This window comes from Chlorocebus sabaeus, chromosome 14, assembly GCF_047675955.1.
Source record: "Chlorocebus sabaeus isolate Y175 chromosome 14, mChlSab1.0.hap1, whole genome shotgun sequence".
Lineage (NCBI taxonomy): Eukaryota > Metazoa > Chordata > Mammalia > Primates > Cercopithecidae > Chlorocebus > Chlorocebus sabaeus.
Genome location: NC_132917.1, coordinates 23,593,570 through 23,614,138, shown reverse-complemented (window position 1 = coordinate 23,614,138; position 20,569 = coordinate 23,593,570). Strand labels below are relative to the sequence as shown.

The 20,569-nt window shown below is 46.2% G+C and overlaps 2 protein-coding genes across 8 annotated transcripts in view; one reads left to right on the top strand and one right to left on the bottom strand.

Annotated features, from left to right (window-relative positions):
- The window catches only part of UBXN2A (UBX domain protein 2A), a 55,654-nt gene extending 54,258 nt beyond the window's left edge, over positions 1-1,396 (bottom strand). For 3 of the 4 annotated variants that reach the window (XM_073022807.1, XM_038006620.2, XM_007971328.3), the window contains exon 1: positions 1,155-1,395. The gene's annotated coding sequence lies outside the window, so the exon portion shown is untranslated. Of the gene's footprint in view, positions 1-1,154 lie in introns of all 4 variants that reach the window. The other variant, XM_073022808.1, reaches the window with a different exon arrangement.
- Positions 1,397-15,991: 14,595 nt separating this feature from the next.
- ATAD2B (ATPase family AAA domain containing 2B) overlaps positions 15,992-20,569 on the top strand; it is a 171,118-nt gene continuing 166,540 nt past the window's right edge. For 2 of the 4 annotated variants that reach the window (XM_007971346.3, XM_007971345.3), the window contains exon 1: positions 15,992-17,203. In XM_007971346.3, coding sequence (XP_007969537.1) covers positions 16,988-17,203 — 216 coding nt within the window. In that variant the 5' untranslated portion in view covers positions 15,992-16,987. The remainder of the gene's footprint in view (positions 17,204-20,569) is intronic. The other 2 variants (XM_007971350.3, XM_007971349.3) reach the window with 1 other exon arrangement.

Genomic DNA, 20,569 nt, shown 5'->3' with positions numbered 1-20,569 from the left:
CCATCGCTCAGGGCCCTGATTATTTTCTTAATATTTGTTTTGCCCAACGACACTGTATAGTCTAAAGGCAGGGTCTGTAATTGTCACTATCAAATCCTTAGCACTCAGTACACAGTAGGTACTAAATTTTTTTTGAATGAAAAAATATTAAATCAAGTCTATGCTAATTATTATGATACATTATTAAATTAAAATGCAAGTAAAGCACCCTCCACAGTGCCCAGCTGAAAACAACTGCTCAGTGTGTGTGAGCTTCCTTTAATACCGCGCTGCAGTCAGCCTCATATCGTTAGTGTGCTTAACCACTCCCTCTTCCCACACACATTTTTTACACATTTTTGGACTCCGCCAGTGCCTAGCACTAACGTTAGTATTATACAAAGATACTCTTAATTCACTGAATTTAACTGCCTTTTAAATAAATCCGACTTTCAGCATATTTAGACAGAAGATACAACATGAATTTTTAAAGAGTTTCCCCCCTAAAAACAAACTACAACCGGGCAGACTTCATACTACCACATTCTTTTCTGCATTCGCATCAAAACAAATCCGCAGTTTCCTATCTTTACTTATCTCAAATTACGTACACAGGAACCAACGCTGGACTCCACACGAACATTCATCATTGCTGACAAGTAATAAACTTTTTTATTACAGGCAGCGAAAAGGGAAAAAAAAGGCACAAAGAAGAAAATAAGGAAATATGAAATCAGCGAACACCAGGCCTTCAAAACATCAGAGAAAGTGAGTTGTGGGAGACGGGTGAAGTCACTAATAGGCATACTTTGTATCACTGGACCGCAATCGTGCAGCGTTCGCCTTTGAAAATAGAAACATTGTGTAGCGCATAACTCCAAGTTTCGGAACGCCCTGCGAGAGAACCGGGAGCTGTGCCTTCAGCTAGCTGGCGAGTCAAGCCGCAGGGGCTCGGGGTCGCTGCTCACCTGGACTGGGCAGGAGCCTGGCCCGGGCTCCGCCGCCCATGCCACTTCCCGAATCGCAAACGCGCGGCCCTCCGGTGCGAGACTCCCCCGACACCGACGATCCGCGGCGACCCGGCCACAGGCCGCGACCCCTCGGCCCCACTCGGCAGGCGGCCGCCCCGCCCCGCCCTCACCCCGCTGGACGCGGTGCGGCCCCGGGACGCTCACCTCCGGGGACGGCCTCCCGGCCTCGGCCTCACTCAGCTTAGGCACCGCGGGCACCGTTTGGCCGCGGGCTCCGTTTGGCTGGAGCCCTTCAGATCCGGACCGCCGCCGCCCCAGACCGTCTCAGGTTCCGCGGCCGCGCCGCTGAGATCCCGCCAGCCTCTCTCGGTCTTCTCCAGGCTCCCAAGCGCGCGCCGACGCCGACTCCGCGCAGACCCGAGGAGCGCGCGCGGGCGCGGGGGCGCGCCGAGGGGCGGGGCTTGTCGCGGCCGGGCGCTTCAGGTCCCGGCGGGAACTGCGGTAATGGCGGCCTCCGCTTCCCGCCACGGGCCCGGCGGCTGGCTGCCCCCCTGGACTGGTGAGAAGCAGGCAGCTCGGTGTGTGCTCACCAGAGAACCCAGCGTGTGCTTACCCAGGTACCTCCTCAGACTCTGAAGCCGTGGAGAGACGTCCCTGCATTCTGACAAAGTTGAACTTGACCTGAGCCCTGTGGCCCTTAACAGCGACGTTGAAGAAACCCTCACCCACCTTTGTGTTCTTTTCTTTCTTTCTTTCTTTTTTTTTTTTGAGACGAAGTCTCGCTCTTGTCCCCCAGGCTGGAGTGCAACGGCGCGATCTTGGCTCACCGCAACCTCCGCCTCCCGGGTTCAAGCGATTGTCGTGCCTCAGCCTCCTGAGTAGCTGGGATTACAGGCGCCCGCCACCATGCCTGGCTAATTTTTGTGTTTTTGGTAGAGATGGTGTTTCACCATGTTGTCCAGGCTGGTCTCGAACTCCTGACCTCAGGTGATCCGCACACCTCGGCCTCCCAAAGTGCTGGAATTACAGGCGTGAGCCACCGCACCCGGCCGCTTTGTGTTCCTAAAAGGACTTACCACACGCAAACGCCCTTCCGCATGTGACTTAGTCACGACTCAAGGATGCCCCCGTGGTTAGCTGTGACAAGGTCAGGCCCAGACCCTCTAAATTCCAGTTCTTCGCCTCACAAATGGTTAGCTGACCTGTCTGTACTCACAATGTGGACAAATCCCGGCTGCCTTGACTTGACAGGACTTGAGTGAAGCAGCTCTCCCCCCGGCCTCTCTACACGGTGACCGAGCCTCAGCTGCAGCCAGCGCGCAGCCCTCCTCATCCGAAAATGTACGGACCCCAGGGAAAACATTATGTGTGTAGTCTCATCGCTGCCACCTCCATTCTTCTCCCCACTTCCCCACACCCGGGTCTTTCTAGCCCTGTTCACTCATCTCTGTAAAAGGAAAGCCCTTTTCTGCCTGACCCAGGAGATCGCTGCAGATCTCATGGTTGGAAAGTTCTCCCGGTTGCGGTAGCCTCCCACAACCCCCACTCTCAGTTGCAATAGTTTCTTTCCCTTTTCTTGGATATCTTCCACTGAACTCTCTCCTTACGTATATCCAGATTTGTTTTTTATTTTATAGTCCAGCATTCTCCCTACTGCAACAGTCCTTCTTCCTATTGCACTAGTTCTCCGCCCTTATTGCAATAGTCCTTTTCCCCCCTGTTGCAATAATCCTTTCTGAATAAAGTCTCGGTTTGCCTAAATTGGGATTTATTTGTAAGTCTTTAGCGCTGGGACTCAGATAGAGATTGATCCTCACCTACAGACTCATGCCGTTCCCCCCGCCCCCACCTCCTTTATCTCCTGTTCAGCAATTTTGGGAGCCCGTGGTGAGTTCAAATCTCACTGCTCCTGAGACCGAGTCTATTGAAGCATAAGGAGTTAAATTGATCCCTTTGGGCAAAGAGACTTTTCTTTGACCCTTCTGTGAGAGCTCTTCCGATTGTTTAGTCCCAGCACCATTTAATGAAGACAGGATTCTTCCCTTGTCAAAAATCAATTGACCTTGGATGTATAAATTTATTTCTGTACTCTCAATTCGATTCCATTGATTATATATCTTATCTTTATGCTAGTACCATACTATTTTGATTACTGTAGCTTTGTAGTGGGTTTTGAAATCAGGAACTACGAGTCTTCCAACTTGCTCTTCTTTTTCAAGATTGTTTTGTCCCTTGGAATTCCATATTAATTTTAGCTCAGCTTTTCCACTGCTGTTACAAAAAACAAACAAACAAACAAACAAAAAAGGGATGGGGGGCCACTGGGATTTTGACAGGGATTGCTTTGAAATGGAGAAGTATTGATATCTTCTTTTTTTTTTTTTTTTTTTTTTTTTTTGAGATGGAGTTTCACTCTTGTTGCCCACACTGGAGTGCAATGGCACGATCTCAGCTCACTGCAACCTCCGCCTCCCAGGTTCTAGCAATTCGCCTGCCTCAGCCTCCAGAGTAGCTGGGATTACAGATATGCACCACCATGCCCAGCTAATTTTTGTATTTTTAATAGAGAGGGGGTTTCACCATGTTGGTCAGGCTGGTCTCAAACTTCCAACCTTAGATGATCTCCCCACCTCAACCTCCCAAAGTGCTGGGATTACAGGTGTGAGCCACCACACCCGGCCGGAGTATTGATATCTTAACAATATTAAGTCTTCTACCTGGTGCGATGACTCACGCCTGTAATCTCAGCACTTTGGGAGGCTGAGGCAAACGGATCACGAGATCAGGAATTCGAGACCAGCCTGAGCAAGATGGTGAAACCCTATCTCTACTGAAAATACAAAAAAATTAGCTGGACATGGTGGTGTGTGCCTGTAATCCCAGCTACTCAGGAGGCTGAGGCAGGAGAATCACTTGAACTTGGGAGGCAGATGTTGCAGTGAGCCAAGATAGCACCATTGCACTCCAGCCTGGGCCGCAAAGCGAGACCCCAACTCAAAAAATATACATAATATATTATATATAATATATATATATATAAAAATAAAGTCTTCAAATCCTTAAGCATGAATATTTTTCCATTTACAGTCATGTGCCACATAACATTTTGGTCCATGACTTACAGCATATATGATGGTGGTCACATAAGATTATAAGGCCATATTTTTACTGTATCTTTTCTATATTTAGATACACAAAAACCATCGTGTTACAATTGTCTACAGTATTCAATACAGTAACATGCTGTCCAGGTTTGTAGCCCAGGAGCAAGGCTATGCCACGTTGCCTAGATGTGTAGTACACTGTACCATCCACGTTTGTGTAAGTGCACTCTGTGATGTTCACACAACAACAAAATCACTTACACGACACATTTCTCAGAAAGTACCCCCATCGTTAAGCAATACATGACCATACTTAGACCTTCTTTAATTTCTTTCAGCAGTGTTTTATAGTTTTCCATGTGCAAGTCTCATACCTCTTTGGTTAAATATATTTCAAAGTATTTTATTGTTTTTAATGCTATTGTAAAAGGAGTTTATTTCCTTTTTAGATTTTTTTATCGCCAGTATTTGGAAATACCACTGATTTTGTGTATTGACCTTATATCTAACAACTTTGTTGAATTCATTTATTAGCTCTAATCATTTGCTAGAGATGGGGTCTCCTTATGTTACCCAGGTTAATATCGAACTCCTGGGCTCAAGTGATCCTTCCACCACAGTGTCCTGAGTAGCTAGAACCACAGATGTGTGCCACCATGCCCAACCAATTAAAAAAAATTTTTTTTTTTTTTTTTTGTAGAGATGGACTTTCACTGTGTTGCCCAGGCTGGTCTCAAACCCCTGGCCTCAAACTATCCTCCTGCTTGGGCTTCCCAAAGCACTGGGATTACAGGTGTGAGATACCACACTTGGCCTCAGTTTTCTTTCTTTCTTTTTAATGTGGATGCCTTTTATTTCTTTTTGTTATCTAACTGATCTAGCTAGAACTTCCAGTACAATGTTGAATAGAAATGAAGAGGCTGGGTGTGGTGGCTTACACCTGTAATCTCAGCACTTTGGGAGGCTGAGTCAGGAGAATTACTTGAGCCCAGGAATTTGAGACCAACCTGGGGCAGCATAGTGAGACTCCGTTACTAGACTTAATTTTTTTTTTTTTTTTTTTTTTTTTTTTAAAGAAATGATGGACCGGGTGCAGTGGCTCAAGCCTGTAATCCCAGCACTTTGGGAGGCCGAGACGGGAGGATCACGAGGTCAGGAGATCGAGACCATCCTGGCTAACACGGTGAAACCCCGTCTCTACTAAAAAATACAAAAAACTACCCAGGCGAGGTGGCGGGCGCCTGTAGTCCCAGCTGCTCACGAGGCTGAGGCAGGAGAATGGCGTGAACCCGGGAGGCGGAGCTTGCAGTGAGCTGAGATCCGGCCACTGCATTCCAGCCTGGGCGACAGAGCGAGACTCCGTCTCAAAAGAAAACAAAAAAAAAGGAATGATGAGGCCAGGCAAAGTGGCTCACGCCTTTAATCCCAGGCCTTTGGGAGGCTTAGGCAGGTGAATCACTTGAAGCCAGGAGTTTGAGACCAGCCTGGCCAACATGGTGAAACCCCGTCTCTACTAAAAATACAAAAATTAGCCAGGCATGCTGGCAGGCACCTGTAATCCCAACTACTCAGGAGGCTGAGGCAGGAGAATTGCTTGAACTCGGGCAGCGGAGGTTGCAGTGAGCCGACATCACGCCATTGCACTCTAGTCTGGATGACACAGCAAGACTCCGTCTCAAAAAATGATGAGTGGGTTTCTTTGTCTTGTTCCTAATTTTAGAGAAAAAGCTTTCAGTCTTTCACCATTGAGTATGATGTTAGCTATATGTTTTTCTTTTTCTTTTTTTTTTCTTTGAGACAGAGCCTCCCTCCATCCCTGCAGCCCATGGTAACCTCTATTCTACTTTCTTTTTATTTTATTTCTTTTTTTTTTTTTTTGAGATGGGATTTTCACCAGGTTGCCCAGGCCAGTCTCAGTCTCAGACTCCTGGACTCAAAGCAATCCTGCCACCTTGGCCTCCCAAAGTCCTATGATTACAGGTCTCAGCTACCATGCACAGCCTATTCTACTTTCTGTCTCTATGAATTTGCCCATTCTAGATACCTCGTATACATGGACTCCTACAATATTTGTTCTTTTGTGTCTGGCTTATTTCACTTAGCATAATTATTTTCAAGTTCATCCATGTTATAGCATATGTCAGTATTATAATTCCCGTTTATGGTTGAATAAGATTCCATTGTATGTACATATGACATTTTGCTTATCCACTCGTATGTTGATGGCCATTTGGGTTGCTTCCACCTTTCTGCTATCTTGAATAATGCTGGTATGGACTTTAGTATACAAGTATCTGACTCCTTACTTTCAATTTTTAAAAATTTTTGTTTTATTGTGGTAAGAATATTTATTTATTTATTTAATTTTTGAGATAGCCTCCCTCTGTTGCCCAGGCTGGAGTGCAGTGGTGAAATCTTGGCTCACTGCAACCTCCCCCTCCTGGGTTCAAGTGATTCTCTCACCTCAGCTTTTCTGAGTAGCTGGGATTAAAGATGCCCCCCGACCATGGTCAGCTAATTTTTGTATTTTGAGTAGAGATGGGGTTTTGCCATGTTGACCAGGCTGGTCTTGAACTCCCGACCTCTGGCGATCCACTCACCTTCGCTTCCCAAAGTGCTGGGATTACAGGTGTGAGCCACTGCGCCTGGCCCTTTCAATTTTTGAGTATATACCTAGAAGTAGAATACGGTATTTCTGTGTTTAACTTTTCAAGGAACAGTCATATTGTTTTCCAAATGGCAGCACCATCTTACATTCCTACCAGCAATGTACCAGTGTTCCAATTTCTCTACATCCTCCCAACACTTGTTATTGTGTGTGTGTGTGTGTATATGTGTATGTGTGTTTATAACCACCCCGCCCTAATGAGTATGAAGTGTATCTCACTGTGGTTTTGATTTGCATTTCCCTGCTGACTAGTGATTTGAGTATCTTTTCATGTGCCTATTGGCTATTTGTATATTTTCTTTGGAGAAATGCCTATTTAACTCCTTGCAAATTTTCAAATAGTTTTTTTTTGTTGTTGTTGAGTTACAGGAGTTTTTGGGTTTTAAAAAATATATATTATGGATAGTAATCCCTTATCAGATATGTGATTTGCGAATCTTTCCTCTAATCCTGTGAATTGTCTTTTCACTCTGGGGTCAGTATCTTTTGATACACAAAAGTTTAAAATTTTGGTCAAATTAATTTATTCTTGTTTTGCCTGTACTTTTGGTGTCATATCCAAGAAATTATTGCCAAATCCAATGTCATGAAGAGTTCTCTGTTTTTTTCTAAGCATTTTATAGCTTTAGCTCTGACATTTAGGTGTTTGCTCCATTTTGGTTTTTGTTGTTGTTGTTGTTGTTTTGAGACAGAGTTTTGCTTTGTTGCTCGGGCTGGGCTGGAGTGCAGTGGCGCCATCTCAGCTCACTGCAACCTCTGCCTCCCAGGTTCAAGTGGTTCTCCCGCCTCAGCCTCCCAAGTAGCTGGTATTACAGGCATGCACCGCCACACCCAGCTAATTTTTGTATTTTTATCAGAGACAGGGTTTCACCATTTTGGCCAGGCTGGTCTTGAACTCCTGACCTTAGGTGATCTGCCCACCTTGGGCTCCCAAAGTGCTGGGATTACAGGCATGAGCTACCACACCCAGCCTTGTTTTTCTATTCTCTATTTATCTCCACTCTATTTTTTATTTCCTTCTGTTGGCTTGGGTTTAGTTTGCTCTTTTTCTAATTTCTTTCTCTGTTGACTTTTTAGTTAGAAGTGCAAACACTCAAACAGGACTGTAAGCTCCTTAAGGGTACAGACTGAGTAATTTGTTTATTAGATACTTTCCAAAGTACTTTTCACAGTAGCTATTTCACAGGTACATAATAGAGTTCAGTGAATGCTTTTTGAACTGACATAGAAGGATGATGGGTGGTACTCAGCAATCTGCTCCTCATCCTGCATCCTCTTTACCAATTGGTAGCCCTGCCAACCATCCAGTTCAGGACAGAAACCAAGTGAGCATCTTTGAGCATTTTCCTTCCCTTGAGATGAATATCTAGGTCAGCACTGTCCAGTAGAACTTTCTGTGATGGAACTCTTTCTGCATCATCCAACACATTGGCTATTAGCAACATTTGCTTATTGAATATTTGAAATGTGGTAGTGTAACTGAGGAAATTAATTTGTTTTTTTTTTTTTTTTTTTTTTTTTTTTTTGAGACGGAGTCTTACTCCATCGCCCAGGCTGGAGTGCAGTGGTGCGAGCTCGGCTCACTGCAAGCTCCGCCTCCCGGGTTCACACCATTCTCCTGCCTCAGCCTCCCGAGTAGCTGGGACTACAGGTGCCCGCCACCATGCCCGGCTAATTTTTTGTATTTTTAGTAGAGATGGGGTTTCACCGTGTTAGCCAGGATGGTGTCGGTCTCCTGACCTCATGATCTGCTCGCCTCAGCCTCCCAAAGTGCTGGGATTACAGGTATGAGCCACTGTGCCTGGTTGGAAATGAATTTTTAATTTTTGAAATTTAAATAACTACATGTGCTAGTAATCACACTGAACAGTGCACAATTCTAATGTAAACAATTCTTTGTTTTTTGTTTGTTTACATAGAGTCTTGTTCTGTTGCCTAGGCTGGAGTCCAGTGGTGTGATCTTGGCTCACTGCAACCTCCACCTCCCCCATTCAAGCGATTCTCTTCCCTCAGCCTTCTGAGTAGCTGGGATTACAGGCACGCACCACCACACCCAGCTAATTTTTGTATTTTTAGTAGAGCTGGGGTTTCACCATGTTAGCTAGGCTGGTCTCAATCTCCTGACCTCAGGTGATCTGCCCCTCTTGGCCTCCCTAAGCGCTGGGATTACAGGCATGAGCCACCACTCCCGGCCTAATGTCAACAGTTCTGATTTTGCCTCTTGATTTCAAGTGTTTCTCAAATGTTTCATGGATCTTAAAGATGCAGTCCCATGGATTGCATCCTACACCTCCCAAATCAGGACCATCTCTTCACTGATGGCCTCCCTATATACTTGCAGTGTCTCACTTTAGCTCCATTGGAAGTACAGCTTTTTTTTTTTTTTTCTCTTTTGAGACAGGGTCTTGCCCTGCTGCCAAGACTGGAGTGCAGTGGAGTGACCAAGGCTCACTACAGCCTCAGACTCCTGGGCCCAAATGATCCTCCTGCCTCAGCCTCCTGAGTGGCTGGGACTACAGGTACTTACATCATGCCCAACTAATTTATGGCTCTTGCTTTGGTGTCATGTTTAAGAATACTTTATTGTTTTTTATTATTTATTTATTTATTTATTTATTTGAGACGGAGTTTTGCTCTTGTTGCCCAGGCTGGAGTGTAATGGCACGATCTCAGCTCACTGCAACCTCTGCCTCCTGGGTTCAAGCGATTCTTCTGCCTCAGCCTTCTGAGTAGCTGGGATTATAGGCATGCACCACTAGGCCCAGCTAATTTTGTGTTTTTAGTAGAGACGGGGTTTCTCCATGTTGGTCAGGCTGGTCTTGAACTCCTGACCTTAGGTGATCCGCCTGCCTCGGCCTCCCAAAGTGCTGGGATTACAGGTGTGAGCCCCCACGCTGGGCCTATTCTTTTTCTTTTTATAAGATCTATTTCATTCTTTTAAAATTTGTTTTGTCATTTTTTGCTCATTAGTTCTTTTTAATATCTCCTTTATTTTTTAATTTAATTTTATTTTTTTGAGATGGAGTCTCGCTCTGTCACTCAGGCTGGAGGGCAGTGATGGGATCTTGGCTCACTGCAACCTCCACCTCCTGAGTTCAAGCAATTCTCCTGCCTCAGCCTCCTGAGTAGCTGGGACTACAGGCATGTGCCACCATGCTCAGCTAATTTTTTTGTATTTGTAGTAGAGACGGGGTTTCACTGTTAGCCAGGATAGTCTCTATCTCCTGACCTTGTGATCCACCTGCCTTGGCCTCCCAAAGTGCTGGGATTACAGGCGTGAGCCACCACGCCCAGCCATTTCTCCTTTATTTATTTAATTTTAAATTATTATGGTCACATAACAGGTTTTTTTTTTTTTTTTTTCCCCCAGTCAGGGTTTCCCTCTGTCTCCCAGGCTGGAGTGCAGTGGCACTATCATGGCTCACTGCAGCCTCTACCTCTCAGGCTCATGATCCTCCTACCTCAGCCTCCTGAGTAGCTGGGAATGCAGACACGGACCACCATACCTGGCTAATTGTTTTTTTAAGTTTTTGTAGAGTCAGGGTCTTACTATGTTGTCCAGGCTGGTCTTGAACTCCTGGGCTCAAGTGATCTTCCTACCTCAGCCTCCCAAGTGCTGGGATTACAGGTGTGAGCCAGTGTGTCCAGCCTAGCTGTTTGTATTTAGGGAGCACATGTGATATTTTTATACAAACATACAATGTATAATGATCAAATCAAGGTAATTAGGATATCCATCACCTTAAGTCTTGTTTCTTTGTATTAGTAATATTCCAAACCCACTCTTTTATTTTGAAATATACAGTAAGTTATTGTGTATTAATACATAAGTTATTGCATATTAATAATAATTATATCTAGTGCTCAGTAGTACTAGATATAATTCCTTCCATCCTCTTTATTTATATTACTTATCTGAATATAAATCTGTGGGTCTCATTCTGTTGTCTGTTTTTTTTGCTGGCTGTCATGATGATTCTTTTGTGATTTTCTGTTTTTACTGTGAATCATATTCATGGGACTTTATTTTTGTGCCTTCTGTTGAAGGTATATTCTGTCTGAGATGATTTATGTTTGCTTCTGCTTTATGCTTAGGATCACTGTTGACTCAAATCTATTTAACCTGAATTATTGTCGTGAGGGTCTTCATACCTAGCCTTGGTGAATTCGGGCTGTAAACCTGTTGATCAGTGTGTTGTTATGAATTTTCAAGGGACCCTCCCACCCCCACACCCTGCCCCCTCACTCCCCACTCTTAGTGTCAGTGTTGGGAAAGGTGGGCAGTCCTCCTGGAGATGAGTGATGGGAAGGTTGGTGGGTTTATTTCTAATTTACTCATACTTAGCTATATCCTTATTATAGCAGGATTTGGTAGGATGATTGCATTAGATTCCATATATTTAGCAGATTTTAGGCCTTACTACTGTCTTTTGTATTTCTTCCCCCGCCCCACCCCACCAAGGTGGAGTCTTGCACTGTCACCCAGGCTAGAGTGCAGTGGCATATTCTCGGCTCACTGCAACCTCCACCTCCAGAGTTCAATCAGTTCTCCTGCCTCAGCCTCCCATGTAGCTGGGACTACAGGTGCCCGCCACCACACCTCGGTAATTTTTGTATTTTTAGTAGAGATGGGGTTTCACCATGTTGGCAGGCTGGTCTCGAACTCCTGACCTCTTGATCCGCCTGCCTCAGCCTCCTAAAGTTCTGGGATTACAGGCATAAGCTACCACACCTGGCCTGCTTTTTTTTTTCTTTTTTTTTTTTGAGGCAGAGTCTCGCTCTGTCACCCAGGCTGGAGTGCAATGGCATGATCTCGGCTCACCGCAACCTCTGCTTCCCGGGTTCAAGTGATTCTCCTGCCTCAGCCTCCTGAGTAGCTGGGATTACAGTCACCTGCCATAATGCCCGGCTAATTTTTGTATTTGTAGTAGAGATGGGGTTTCACTATGTTGGTCAGGCTGGTCTCAAAATCCTGACCTCATGATCTACCCACCTCAGCCTCCCAAAGTGCTGGGATTACAGGCGTGAGCCACTGTGCCCGGCCTTGCATTTCTTAAAGCAGAGAAAATAGGTCAAATTCTCTGGGGTTGAGCAAATGCATTGGCAGTGAAAGCTGTCTTCAGAGCCTTGCTTACTTGTCCTGGGTTCCTGCTGTGACTTAGCTTTTGATCTGAGCATTTCTTAGTATCTTGCCACCTCTTTTTTTTTTTTTTTTTTTTTTTTTTTTGAGACGGAGTCTGGCTCTGTCGCCCAGGCTGGAGTGCAGTGGCCGGATCTCAGCTCACTGCAAGTATCTTGCCACCTCTTGCATGTACTGCAGGGTTTTTTTTTAAAGTTCAAAAAATATTTAACCAGCGTTTTAGTTATTTCCTCTAGTATGTACTGTAGAAAACAGGCAACTCTTCCATATCTCTTTTCTTTTCTTAATTTTCTTTCTGAGACAGGGTCTCACTCTGTTGCCTAGGTTGGAGTGCAGTGGTGAGGTCTTGGCTTACTGCAGCCTCCACCTTTCGGGTTCAAGTGATTCTCATGCCTTAGCCTCCTGAGTATCTGGGATTACATTATAGGTTATGCACCACCATGCCCAGCTCATTTTTGTATTTTTAGTAGAGATGGGGTTTCGCCATGTTGGCCAGGCTGACCTTGAACTCCTGGCCTCAAGTGATCTGCCTGCCTTGGCCTCCCAAAGTGCTGGGGTTACAGGCAAGAGCCACTGCGCCCAGCCCCCCCCTTTTTTTGAGATGCAATCTCACTCTGTTGCCCAGGCTGGAGTGCAGTGGTGTGATCTTGGCTCATTGCAATCTGAGGCAATTCCTTGCCTTAGTCTCCAGAGTAGCTGAGATTACAGGTGCCCACCACCAAACCCAGCTAATTTTTTTTGTATTTTTAGTAGAGACAGGGTTTCACCATCTTGGCCAGGTTGGTCTTGAACTCCTGATCTCATGATCCACCTGCCTCGACCTCCCAAAGTGCTAGAATTACAGGCGTGAGCCACTGCGCCTGGCCTCCTTTTTAAAAAAAATTTATTTTAATTTATAGAGATGGGATCTTACTATGTTGCCCAGCCTGGTCTTGAAATCCTGAGCTCAGGAAGATTCTCCTACCTCAGCCTCCCTACTGCAACCAGCCCTTTTTCTTTCTTTTTAAATTTTATTTTAATTTATAGAGATGGGGTCTCACTATGTTGCCCAGGCTGGTCTTGAACGCCTGAGCTCAAGCCATCTTCCCACCTCAGCCTCCCAAAGTGCTAGGATTTATAAGCATGAGTCACCTTGCTTGGCCATATCTTTTTCAAGTCTTTCTTTCTTTTGTCTACAATTTTGGGGTTCAACACCTATCTCAGGGTTCATTATCTCTCAGAGGTTTTCCCTAAAATCCCTGCTGGAATTAATGGCCTCTGCCTCATTCTTATCACATTGTATTGCAGTTTACCGGTTTCTTCCCTATCTTATTCATTCCCTCTATGTCTGTGTGTTCTTTGAGGATTTTTTTTTTTTTTTTGAGACGGAGTCTCGCTCTGTTGTCCAGGCTGAAGTGCAGTGAGGCTATCTTAGCTCACAGCAAGCTCTTGACTCCCGATCTTGGTCTTGAACTCCTGATCTCATGATCCGCCTGCCTCGGCCTCCCAAAGTGCTGGGATTACAGGTGTGAGCCACCGCGGCCGCCTCTTTGAGAATGTTTAAACGTTCTTGATTTTTAAAAATCTGTGTATTTCCTGGCCTAGCAGAGTACCTAACACCAGTTGGATTTATTTATTTACTTATATATTTTCTAGAGACAGGGTCTCACTATGTTGCCCAGGCTGGTCTCAAACTCCTGGGCTCAAGCTTAGTTGGATTTAAAATTAACTTTTGTTACCTCCAGGCGCAGTGGCTCACGCCTGTAATCCCAGCACTTTGGGAGGCGGAGGCAGCCAGATCACGAGGTCAGGAGATAAGACCATCCTGGCAAACACGGTGAAACCCCATCTCTACTAAAACTACAAAAAATTAGCCGGGCGTGGTGGCACACGCCTGTAGCCCCAGCTACTTGGGAGGCTGAGGCAGGAGAATCGCTTGAACCCGGGAGGCGGAGGTTGCAGTGAGCCCAGATCGCACCACTGCACTCCAGCCTGAGCGACAGAGCAAGACTCCATCTCAAATAAATAAATAAGGTTAACATTTGTTGATAGTAAATGGTATAGGTTATGGTAACTTGCCCTTCCCAATTTAGAACTACAAAAACAAACAAACAGAAACAAAGGAGGAAAGCACACAAATCCTTTGTATATAATTTGCATACCACACACCTCTGCAGGACACTAGCCTGTTTTTTTTTTTTTTGAGATGGAGTTTTGCACTGTTGCCCGGACTGGAGTGCAGTGGTGCAATCTCAGCTCACTGCAACCTCCACCTCCTGGGTTCAAGCGATTATTCTGCCTCAGCCTCCCGAAAAGCTGACATTACAGGCGTCAGCCACCATGCCCAGTTAATTTTTTGTATTTTTAGTAGAAATGGGGTTTCACCATGTTGGTCAGGCTGGTCTCGAACTCCTGACCTCAAGTGATCCGCCAGCCTTGGCCTCCCAAAGTGCTGAGATTACAGGCATTAGCCACTGCACCCTACCCTTTTTAAAAAATCTTTTCTGAGACAGGGTGTTACTCTGTCACCCAGGCTAAAGTACAGTGGCATGAACTTGGCTCACGGCCGCCTGGTCATCCTGGGCTCAAGTGATTGATGGCGCCTCAGCCTCAGGAGTGGCTGGGACCACAGGCACCACACCCAGCAGTCTCAGCAATTGGGGAGGCTGAGGCAGGGGGATCGCTTGAGCCTGGGAGGTCGAGGCTGCAGTGAGCTGAGGTTGTGCCACTGCACTCCAGCCTGGGTGACAGAGCGAGACCCTGTCTCTCTCTCTTTTTGGTAGAGAGAGGATCTTACTATGTTGCCCAGGCTGGTCTCCAACTCTTGGTCTCAAGCCATCCTCCCACCTTGGCCTCCAAGTGCTGAGAATACAGGTGCAAGTTACAGTGCCTGGCCGAAACCAGTCTCTTTCCACAGGAATTGATACTTGTTTATTCTGCTCATGGATGTGATGGCTACCTGACCCAGGAAAATCCAGGTATGGTTCCATTATGAGGAATCCACACCCATTAAGACGCCAGCTCTAAGTGGCAGGTGAAGTATCCAGGAGAGGATGTGGCATGCAAATTGTGTCAGAAGGATTTATCTATTCTGGAATCCATACTGGTTGCCAAACAGAAAAAAACATTCTCATTCCCAGTGTCGTACAGTTTTTTGGAATGACTGGGAGCTTAGATGGCCAGAATGCTCTAAGTTTGATGCCATTTGGTCATTTTCAGGACGTTTCTTGAGTCTTCAATTTTTCTTAGTTTAATAAAGAGTTTAATAAACTTCTGCCCAATAACCAGTAGGCTATGTCTAATGTACTGTGAATTTTTTTTTTTTTTTTGAGACAGAGTCTCATTCTGTCACCCAGGCTGGAGTGCAGTGGCACGATCTCGGCTCACTGCAACCTCTGCCTCCGGGGTTCAAGCGATTCTCCTGCCTCAGCCTCCTAAGTAGTTGGGATTACAGGCATGCGGCACCACACCTGGCTAATTTTTTGTATTTTTAGTACATGGGGTTTCACCATGTTGGTCAGGTTGGTCCTGAACTCGTGACCTCAAGTGAGCCACCTGCCTCGGCCTCCCAAAGTGCTGGGATTACAGGCGTCAGCCACCGCTCCCGACCTGTATTGCGAATTTTTGAAATGAACCTAATTCCTACTTTACAGCAAAGTTTTTTCTCTCCTTCCTTTCTTCCTTTCTTTTTCCTTCCTTCCGTTTCTTCCTTCTTTTCTTTCTTTCTTTCTTTTTTTTTTTTGAGACAGGGTCTGGCTCTATCGTTCAGGCTGGAGCGCCGTGGCGTCATTTCGGCTCACTGCAACCTCCGTCTTCTGGGTTCAAGTGATTCTCATGCCTCAGCTTCCCGAGCAGCTGGGATTACTGGTGTCCGCCACAACACCCGTCTATTTTTTTGTATTTTTAGTAGAGACAGGGTTTCACCATGTTGGTCAGGTTGGCCTCGAACTCCTGACCTCAGGTGATCCACCCACCCCGGCCTCCCAAAGTGCTGGGATTACAGGTGTGAGCCGCCGCACCCGGCCTGCAGCAGAGCTTTTCATATTAATTGTGTGGCTTAATTTTTTTTTTCTTTGGAAGTTAAATTGCAAATGTTACATCTTTGGGCTCAGCTTTTTGAATTCTAATTTTTCAGCGGGCCGGGGGCAGGGGGCGGTGATAGAGGCGGCTCTTAGAGGGAACTCGTTCTTTGACTCCGCCTTAGATCTGGCTAAGGGGATAGAAAACGACCCTGCCTCGCTTTGTTTAAAGATGCAGGGTTCTAGCGTGGTGTTTCCCGCCCCCCACCCTTTTCGTCTTAAGTTTACCACGTTCCAGATACCGCCCAGATCAATTTTTTATCACAGCTGTCATTCTCATTTTTACAGGCATGAAAAGTGCGACTCAAGTTCAGTGTCTTGCCTCGGGTAGCTCGGGGATTCCGTCAGCTCCTCGCGACTTCGTCGCCGCTCCCCTTCCACCCCGCGCCTTCGCCGGCCGTCCCCTGCTCCATCCAGGCCACGGGGGAGACGGTGGGGTTTGGGGCCATTCAGGCCTGGCTGGGCGCGAGAGCTTCTGGCCCAAGTCCACGCCCGAACTCGTCCTGATCAGTCTGGCTTTTCTGGTCCCCCCAGCCTTGCGGTAGCGGAGACCTGGAAACCATCGAGCTGACAGCCCAGAGCGTCGCTCCCCGGCCGCCGAGCGCTGACGCCGTGCCGGGGGCGGGGCAGCTGGAGGCCGCGGGGAGAGGAGAGAGCTGCCGGGAAGGGCTGGCTGGCCTCGCAGCGCCCCGCCGCGGCTGCGGCCGGAAGCGGTCTCGTTGGCCCTGCGGCGCTGGAGCCCTGACGCACGGAGCTCGAGAGCGAGAACGGGAGAGAAAGGGGTAGAAATGGCGGCTCCGCTCAGCTCCCGCTGAGGAGGGCGAAGCCGGCAGAGTGTCTGTGCTGCCGCCTGCAGCACCGCCCCCGCTTCCCGCTCGCCGCTTGCTCACGCCGACTTCCCTTCCTCTGCCCGGCTCTCTCTTGTGCTCGTCTGCGCTCTGCACGCTCCGGACCGGCTCGTCTCTCACTGCCCGGCTCGGCTCCGCTGGCCCTGACTGACCGGCCGGCGGGCCGGCCTTGCTCGGCTCTCCCGGGCGCGGCGTGGACTCCGTCCCCCTGGCTGGACCATGGTGAACACCCGGAAGAGCTCTCTCCGCCTTCTCGGGTCCAAGTCTCCTGGTCCCGGGCCTGGGCCTGGGGCCGGAGCAGAGCCTGGGGCGACCGGAGGCAGCAGCCATTTCATCTCCTCTCGGACCCGCTCCTCCAAGACCCGCGCCGCCAGCTGCCCCGCCGCCAAGGCCGGGGGAAGCGGTGGCGCCAGCGTCACTCTGGATGAGGCCAGGGTAAGAGCGCGGCGTCCCGAGTCCAGAGGCTCGGAAGTGCCGGCCCGGCTGCCGAGGCTTTGTCTGGCCGGGTTGGGGGCAGGAAGCCTCCAGTGGAGACTGCTCGGGCGGCTGGAGACAGGGTCTGCGGGCGCGGTGGAGGGTGGCACCCAGGAGAAGGGCCGCGACGCTGTCCCCTTTGCTTTTCAAGCTGGCCCGGCTCTTTTGTGTAAAGAACAGCCCATGAGTCCCGGGGAGAGGGCTTTGGGGGTCCCTTTCGGGGTCATTCGAAAGATCTGCTGTCCGTGTCCTTGTCCTGCCCCAGAGGGGAATTCTAGCGGGGAAGCAAGAGCGAAGGGCTAGAACCCCTGGGTGGCAGGGTTGGAGAAGTGAAAGTTTTCTGCGGTGTCAAACCCTTCTTGAAAGTGTGTCAGTTCCTGCCGCTGTCTAACTCCAGCTTACTCTCAGTTTGGGGGTGGTTCAAGTTGGTGAGGAAGTGAACAGAGAGCTCCAGTTGGCAGCCAGGCAGGGATGCTGAAAAAAGTTTGTAGCTGCTCTGACACCAACTTTAAAAACAAAATCAACGCTATCGCCTCTCCAGGCAGGAGAGATCAAACACGATATTATAGCTGGGGAACCAGCCAGCTAGCTCACCAAGGTGCTAGTAGGAACCAGAGCTTTCAGGTCACAGAAGGAGCACGTCGAAAGAAACAAGTGGAATGTTTCGGATAGTCAGCACTATCGTGCCAAAACTGTGTCGTTTCTTGGGTGTCTACATTTTCGTTATGGGACTATATTACAAAAGTTGAATGAACACCAGTGTTGTCATGCAGTTGCAAAAATGACATTTGAAGACCCTGGTGATTGAATTAAAAAAGTGATTGAAAGATCTTGAAATTTTATTACCTACAGTATAAAGCTAAGCACAGATATTTATTGCTTTAAAAAGGAATTGACACGTTTATTTTACTATGAAATTGTTTCTGAATTCAGAGAAGAGTGTATTGCTTCTGTCTAAAAGAGACTGACTTGCTAAGTAATTTGGCTGGAAAATGCTGTTTATTTAAAATGCTCCTTTAATTCCACACCATTTTGTGGTTCTTACTGGGGGGAAGCAATATTTTATGTTCTAGGGGTCTACAAGATTGCGGTTTGTGTGTGCTTTTTCTCTTTGTGTCTTAAACTGTTTTGACACTGATAGAACGGATCTAGGCAGAGACAACAGGAATATTTTACGATACTACTCTGAAATATTTTTATTATATCTTTGAAAATCGTCTTAGCTTTTATTTGATAAAATTTTGGGCATTATAACTGTCCTATGTAATAGACTATTTTGGGGGCTTACGAATCTCTTAGGTTGAAATAAGGTTAAATCTGAAAGTTGTGCAAACTATTGAGAATAAGTACTTTGAAGACGAGGCTTTCGGTAGAAACTATTCCAAACATGTTCCAGCTTCTTGACCTACTGAGGCTATCACATATTTTAAAATAAAACTCAATTTAAGAAAATATCTTTTCTCTACATATAAGGACAAAGAAAATATTTAGGGTGTAAGCATTTAATTGTATCATGCTATGTGAGTGCCTAGTCTGTTAGAGCAGTGTCTAACTCATCTGCAGCAATTAGCTCATCTTCACTCATCAGTTTGTGGTCCCATTTTTGAATTCATGGCTATCATGCTGTCCTTACCCCCTGAGGAATAAGGTGAGGTAATTTGTCAAGCAGCTGTTACAGAGATGTTAAAAGGCTAGGAATCAATAATCTAATGAGGAAATGAACATTTGGTAGCTTTTAAATTGCTAAAAGAATGAAAGATATGAGAGCTCTTTGTAGAAGGGTACTAATGAAACTTTGTTTCAAAGATCCTTTTAAAATGTCTTAAAGCACCATAAATAACAGGCTACTAAAGATTTACTTTGAAATATTTGTTTTTCAATCTTAAGAAGATTTATGTTATGGCTCTAGGAGATGATGGAGTGATCTAATTGCTTTCTCTGAAAGGTTTTTTAGAGACTTACTACTCTTACATAGCGATTGGACCTTTAGAAGAGGATAAATTATAATTCTGAATTTATTAAGATTATGGACTACATATTTATGAAGCAGGTTGTATATTTATGGTTAGCTCTTCTCTAGTTTTGTAGGAATTGAGCACTCCTGGTTCACCCTTTGTGAAGTACTTAAAGGCACCCTCTATGTCTGTGGGATCTATAATAGACATTTGCCAGTGTCTGTAAAGTCTTATTTGATGCAAAATGAGGTTGCCCATGTTGTTGCTTTAGCAGACCCTTATTTTTGTAGAAAGAAATGTAGTCCTGTTTGTAACATAATATTCCTGTTTGTAATTGAGGAGTTTCTCCTTTTTCTGCTTTTGTGCCATGTTTTTAACTAACTACACTTGATGCCTATTTCCCCCTCTTTTCCCTCTGTTTTTAGATTATTTCATTCACTGTGTCCAGAGACATTTTATTTGCTTTAAAAAGTCATAGCACTATGAGGTTTCCTTTTTTTTTTTTTTTTTTGAGACGGAGTCTCACGCTGTCACCCAGGCTGGAGTGCAGTGGCCGGATCTCAGCTCACTGCAAGCTCCGCCTCCCGGGTTTGCGCCATTCTCCTGCCTCAGCCTCCGGAGTCGCAGGGACTACAGGCGCCCGCCACTTCGCCCGGCTATTTTTTGTATTTTTTTTAGTAGAGACGAGGTTTCACTGTGTTAGCCAGGATGGTCTCGATCTCCTGACCTCGTGATCCGCCCGTCTCGGCCTCCCAAACTGCTGGGATTACAGGCTTGAGCCACCGCGCCCGGCCGAGCTTTTCTTATAGTTTTGTCTTCTTCCCAAGTGGTGTATGCATAGGATGGGAGAAAATATGCATTCTGCAGATTAGTGGAATTATTTTCTTTTTCTTTTTTTCAGTATGAAAAGCCCTTTTTTCTTTTTTGACATGTAAAAGGTGGTACTTAGTGTATATAACTCTGTGAGTTTAGAGATAAGTATATATTTGTGAAACCACCACCACCATCAACACCACAGACATGTCCATCATTCCTAAAGTTTCCCTGTCCCTTTTATTATGAATGTATTATTAGTATTATTTTTGTGGTAAGAACACTTGATATAAAATCTGCCCTCTTAGACAATTTTAAGTATGCAATGCAGTATTCTTAGATGTAGGCACTATGCTATATAGATCTCCAGAACTTATTTATCTGGCATAAGTGAAACTTGATTGCCTCCCCGCAAGACCCTGGCAATCACCCTTCTACTCTCTGCTTCTGTGAATTTGCTAGTTTAGTTTCCACATATAAGTGAGATCATACAGTATTTGTGTTTCTGGGACTGGCTTATATGATTTAGTGTAACGTCATCTAGGTGCATTTGTGTTGT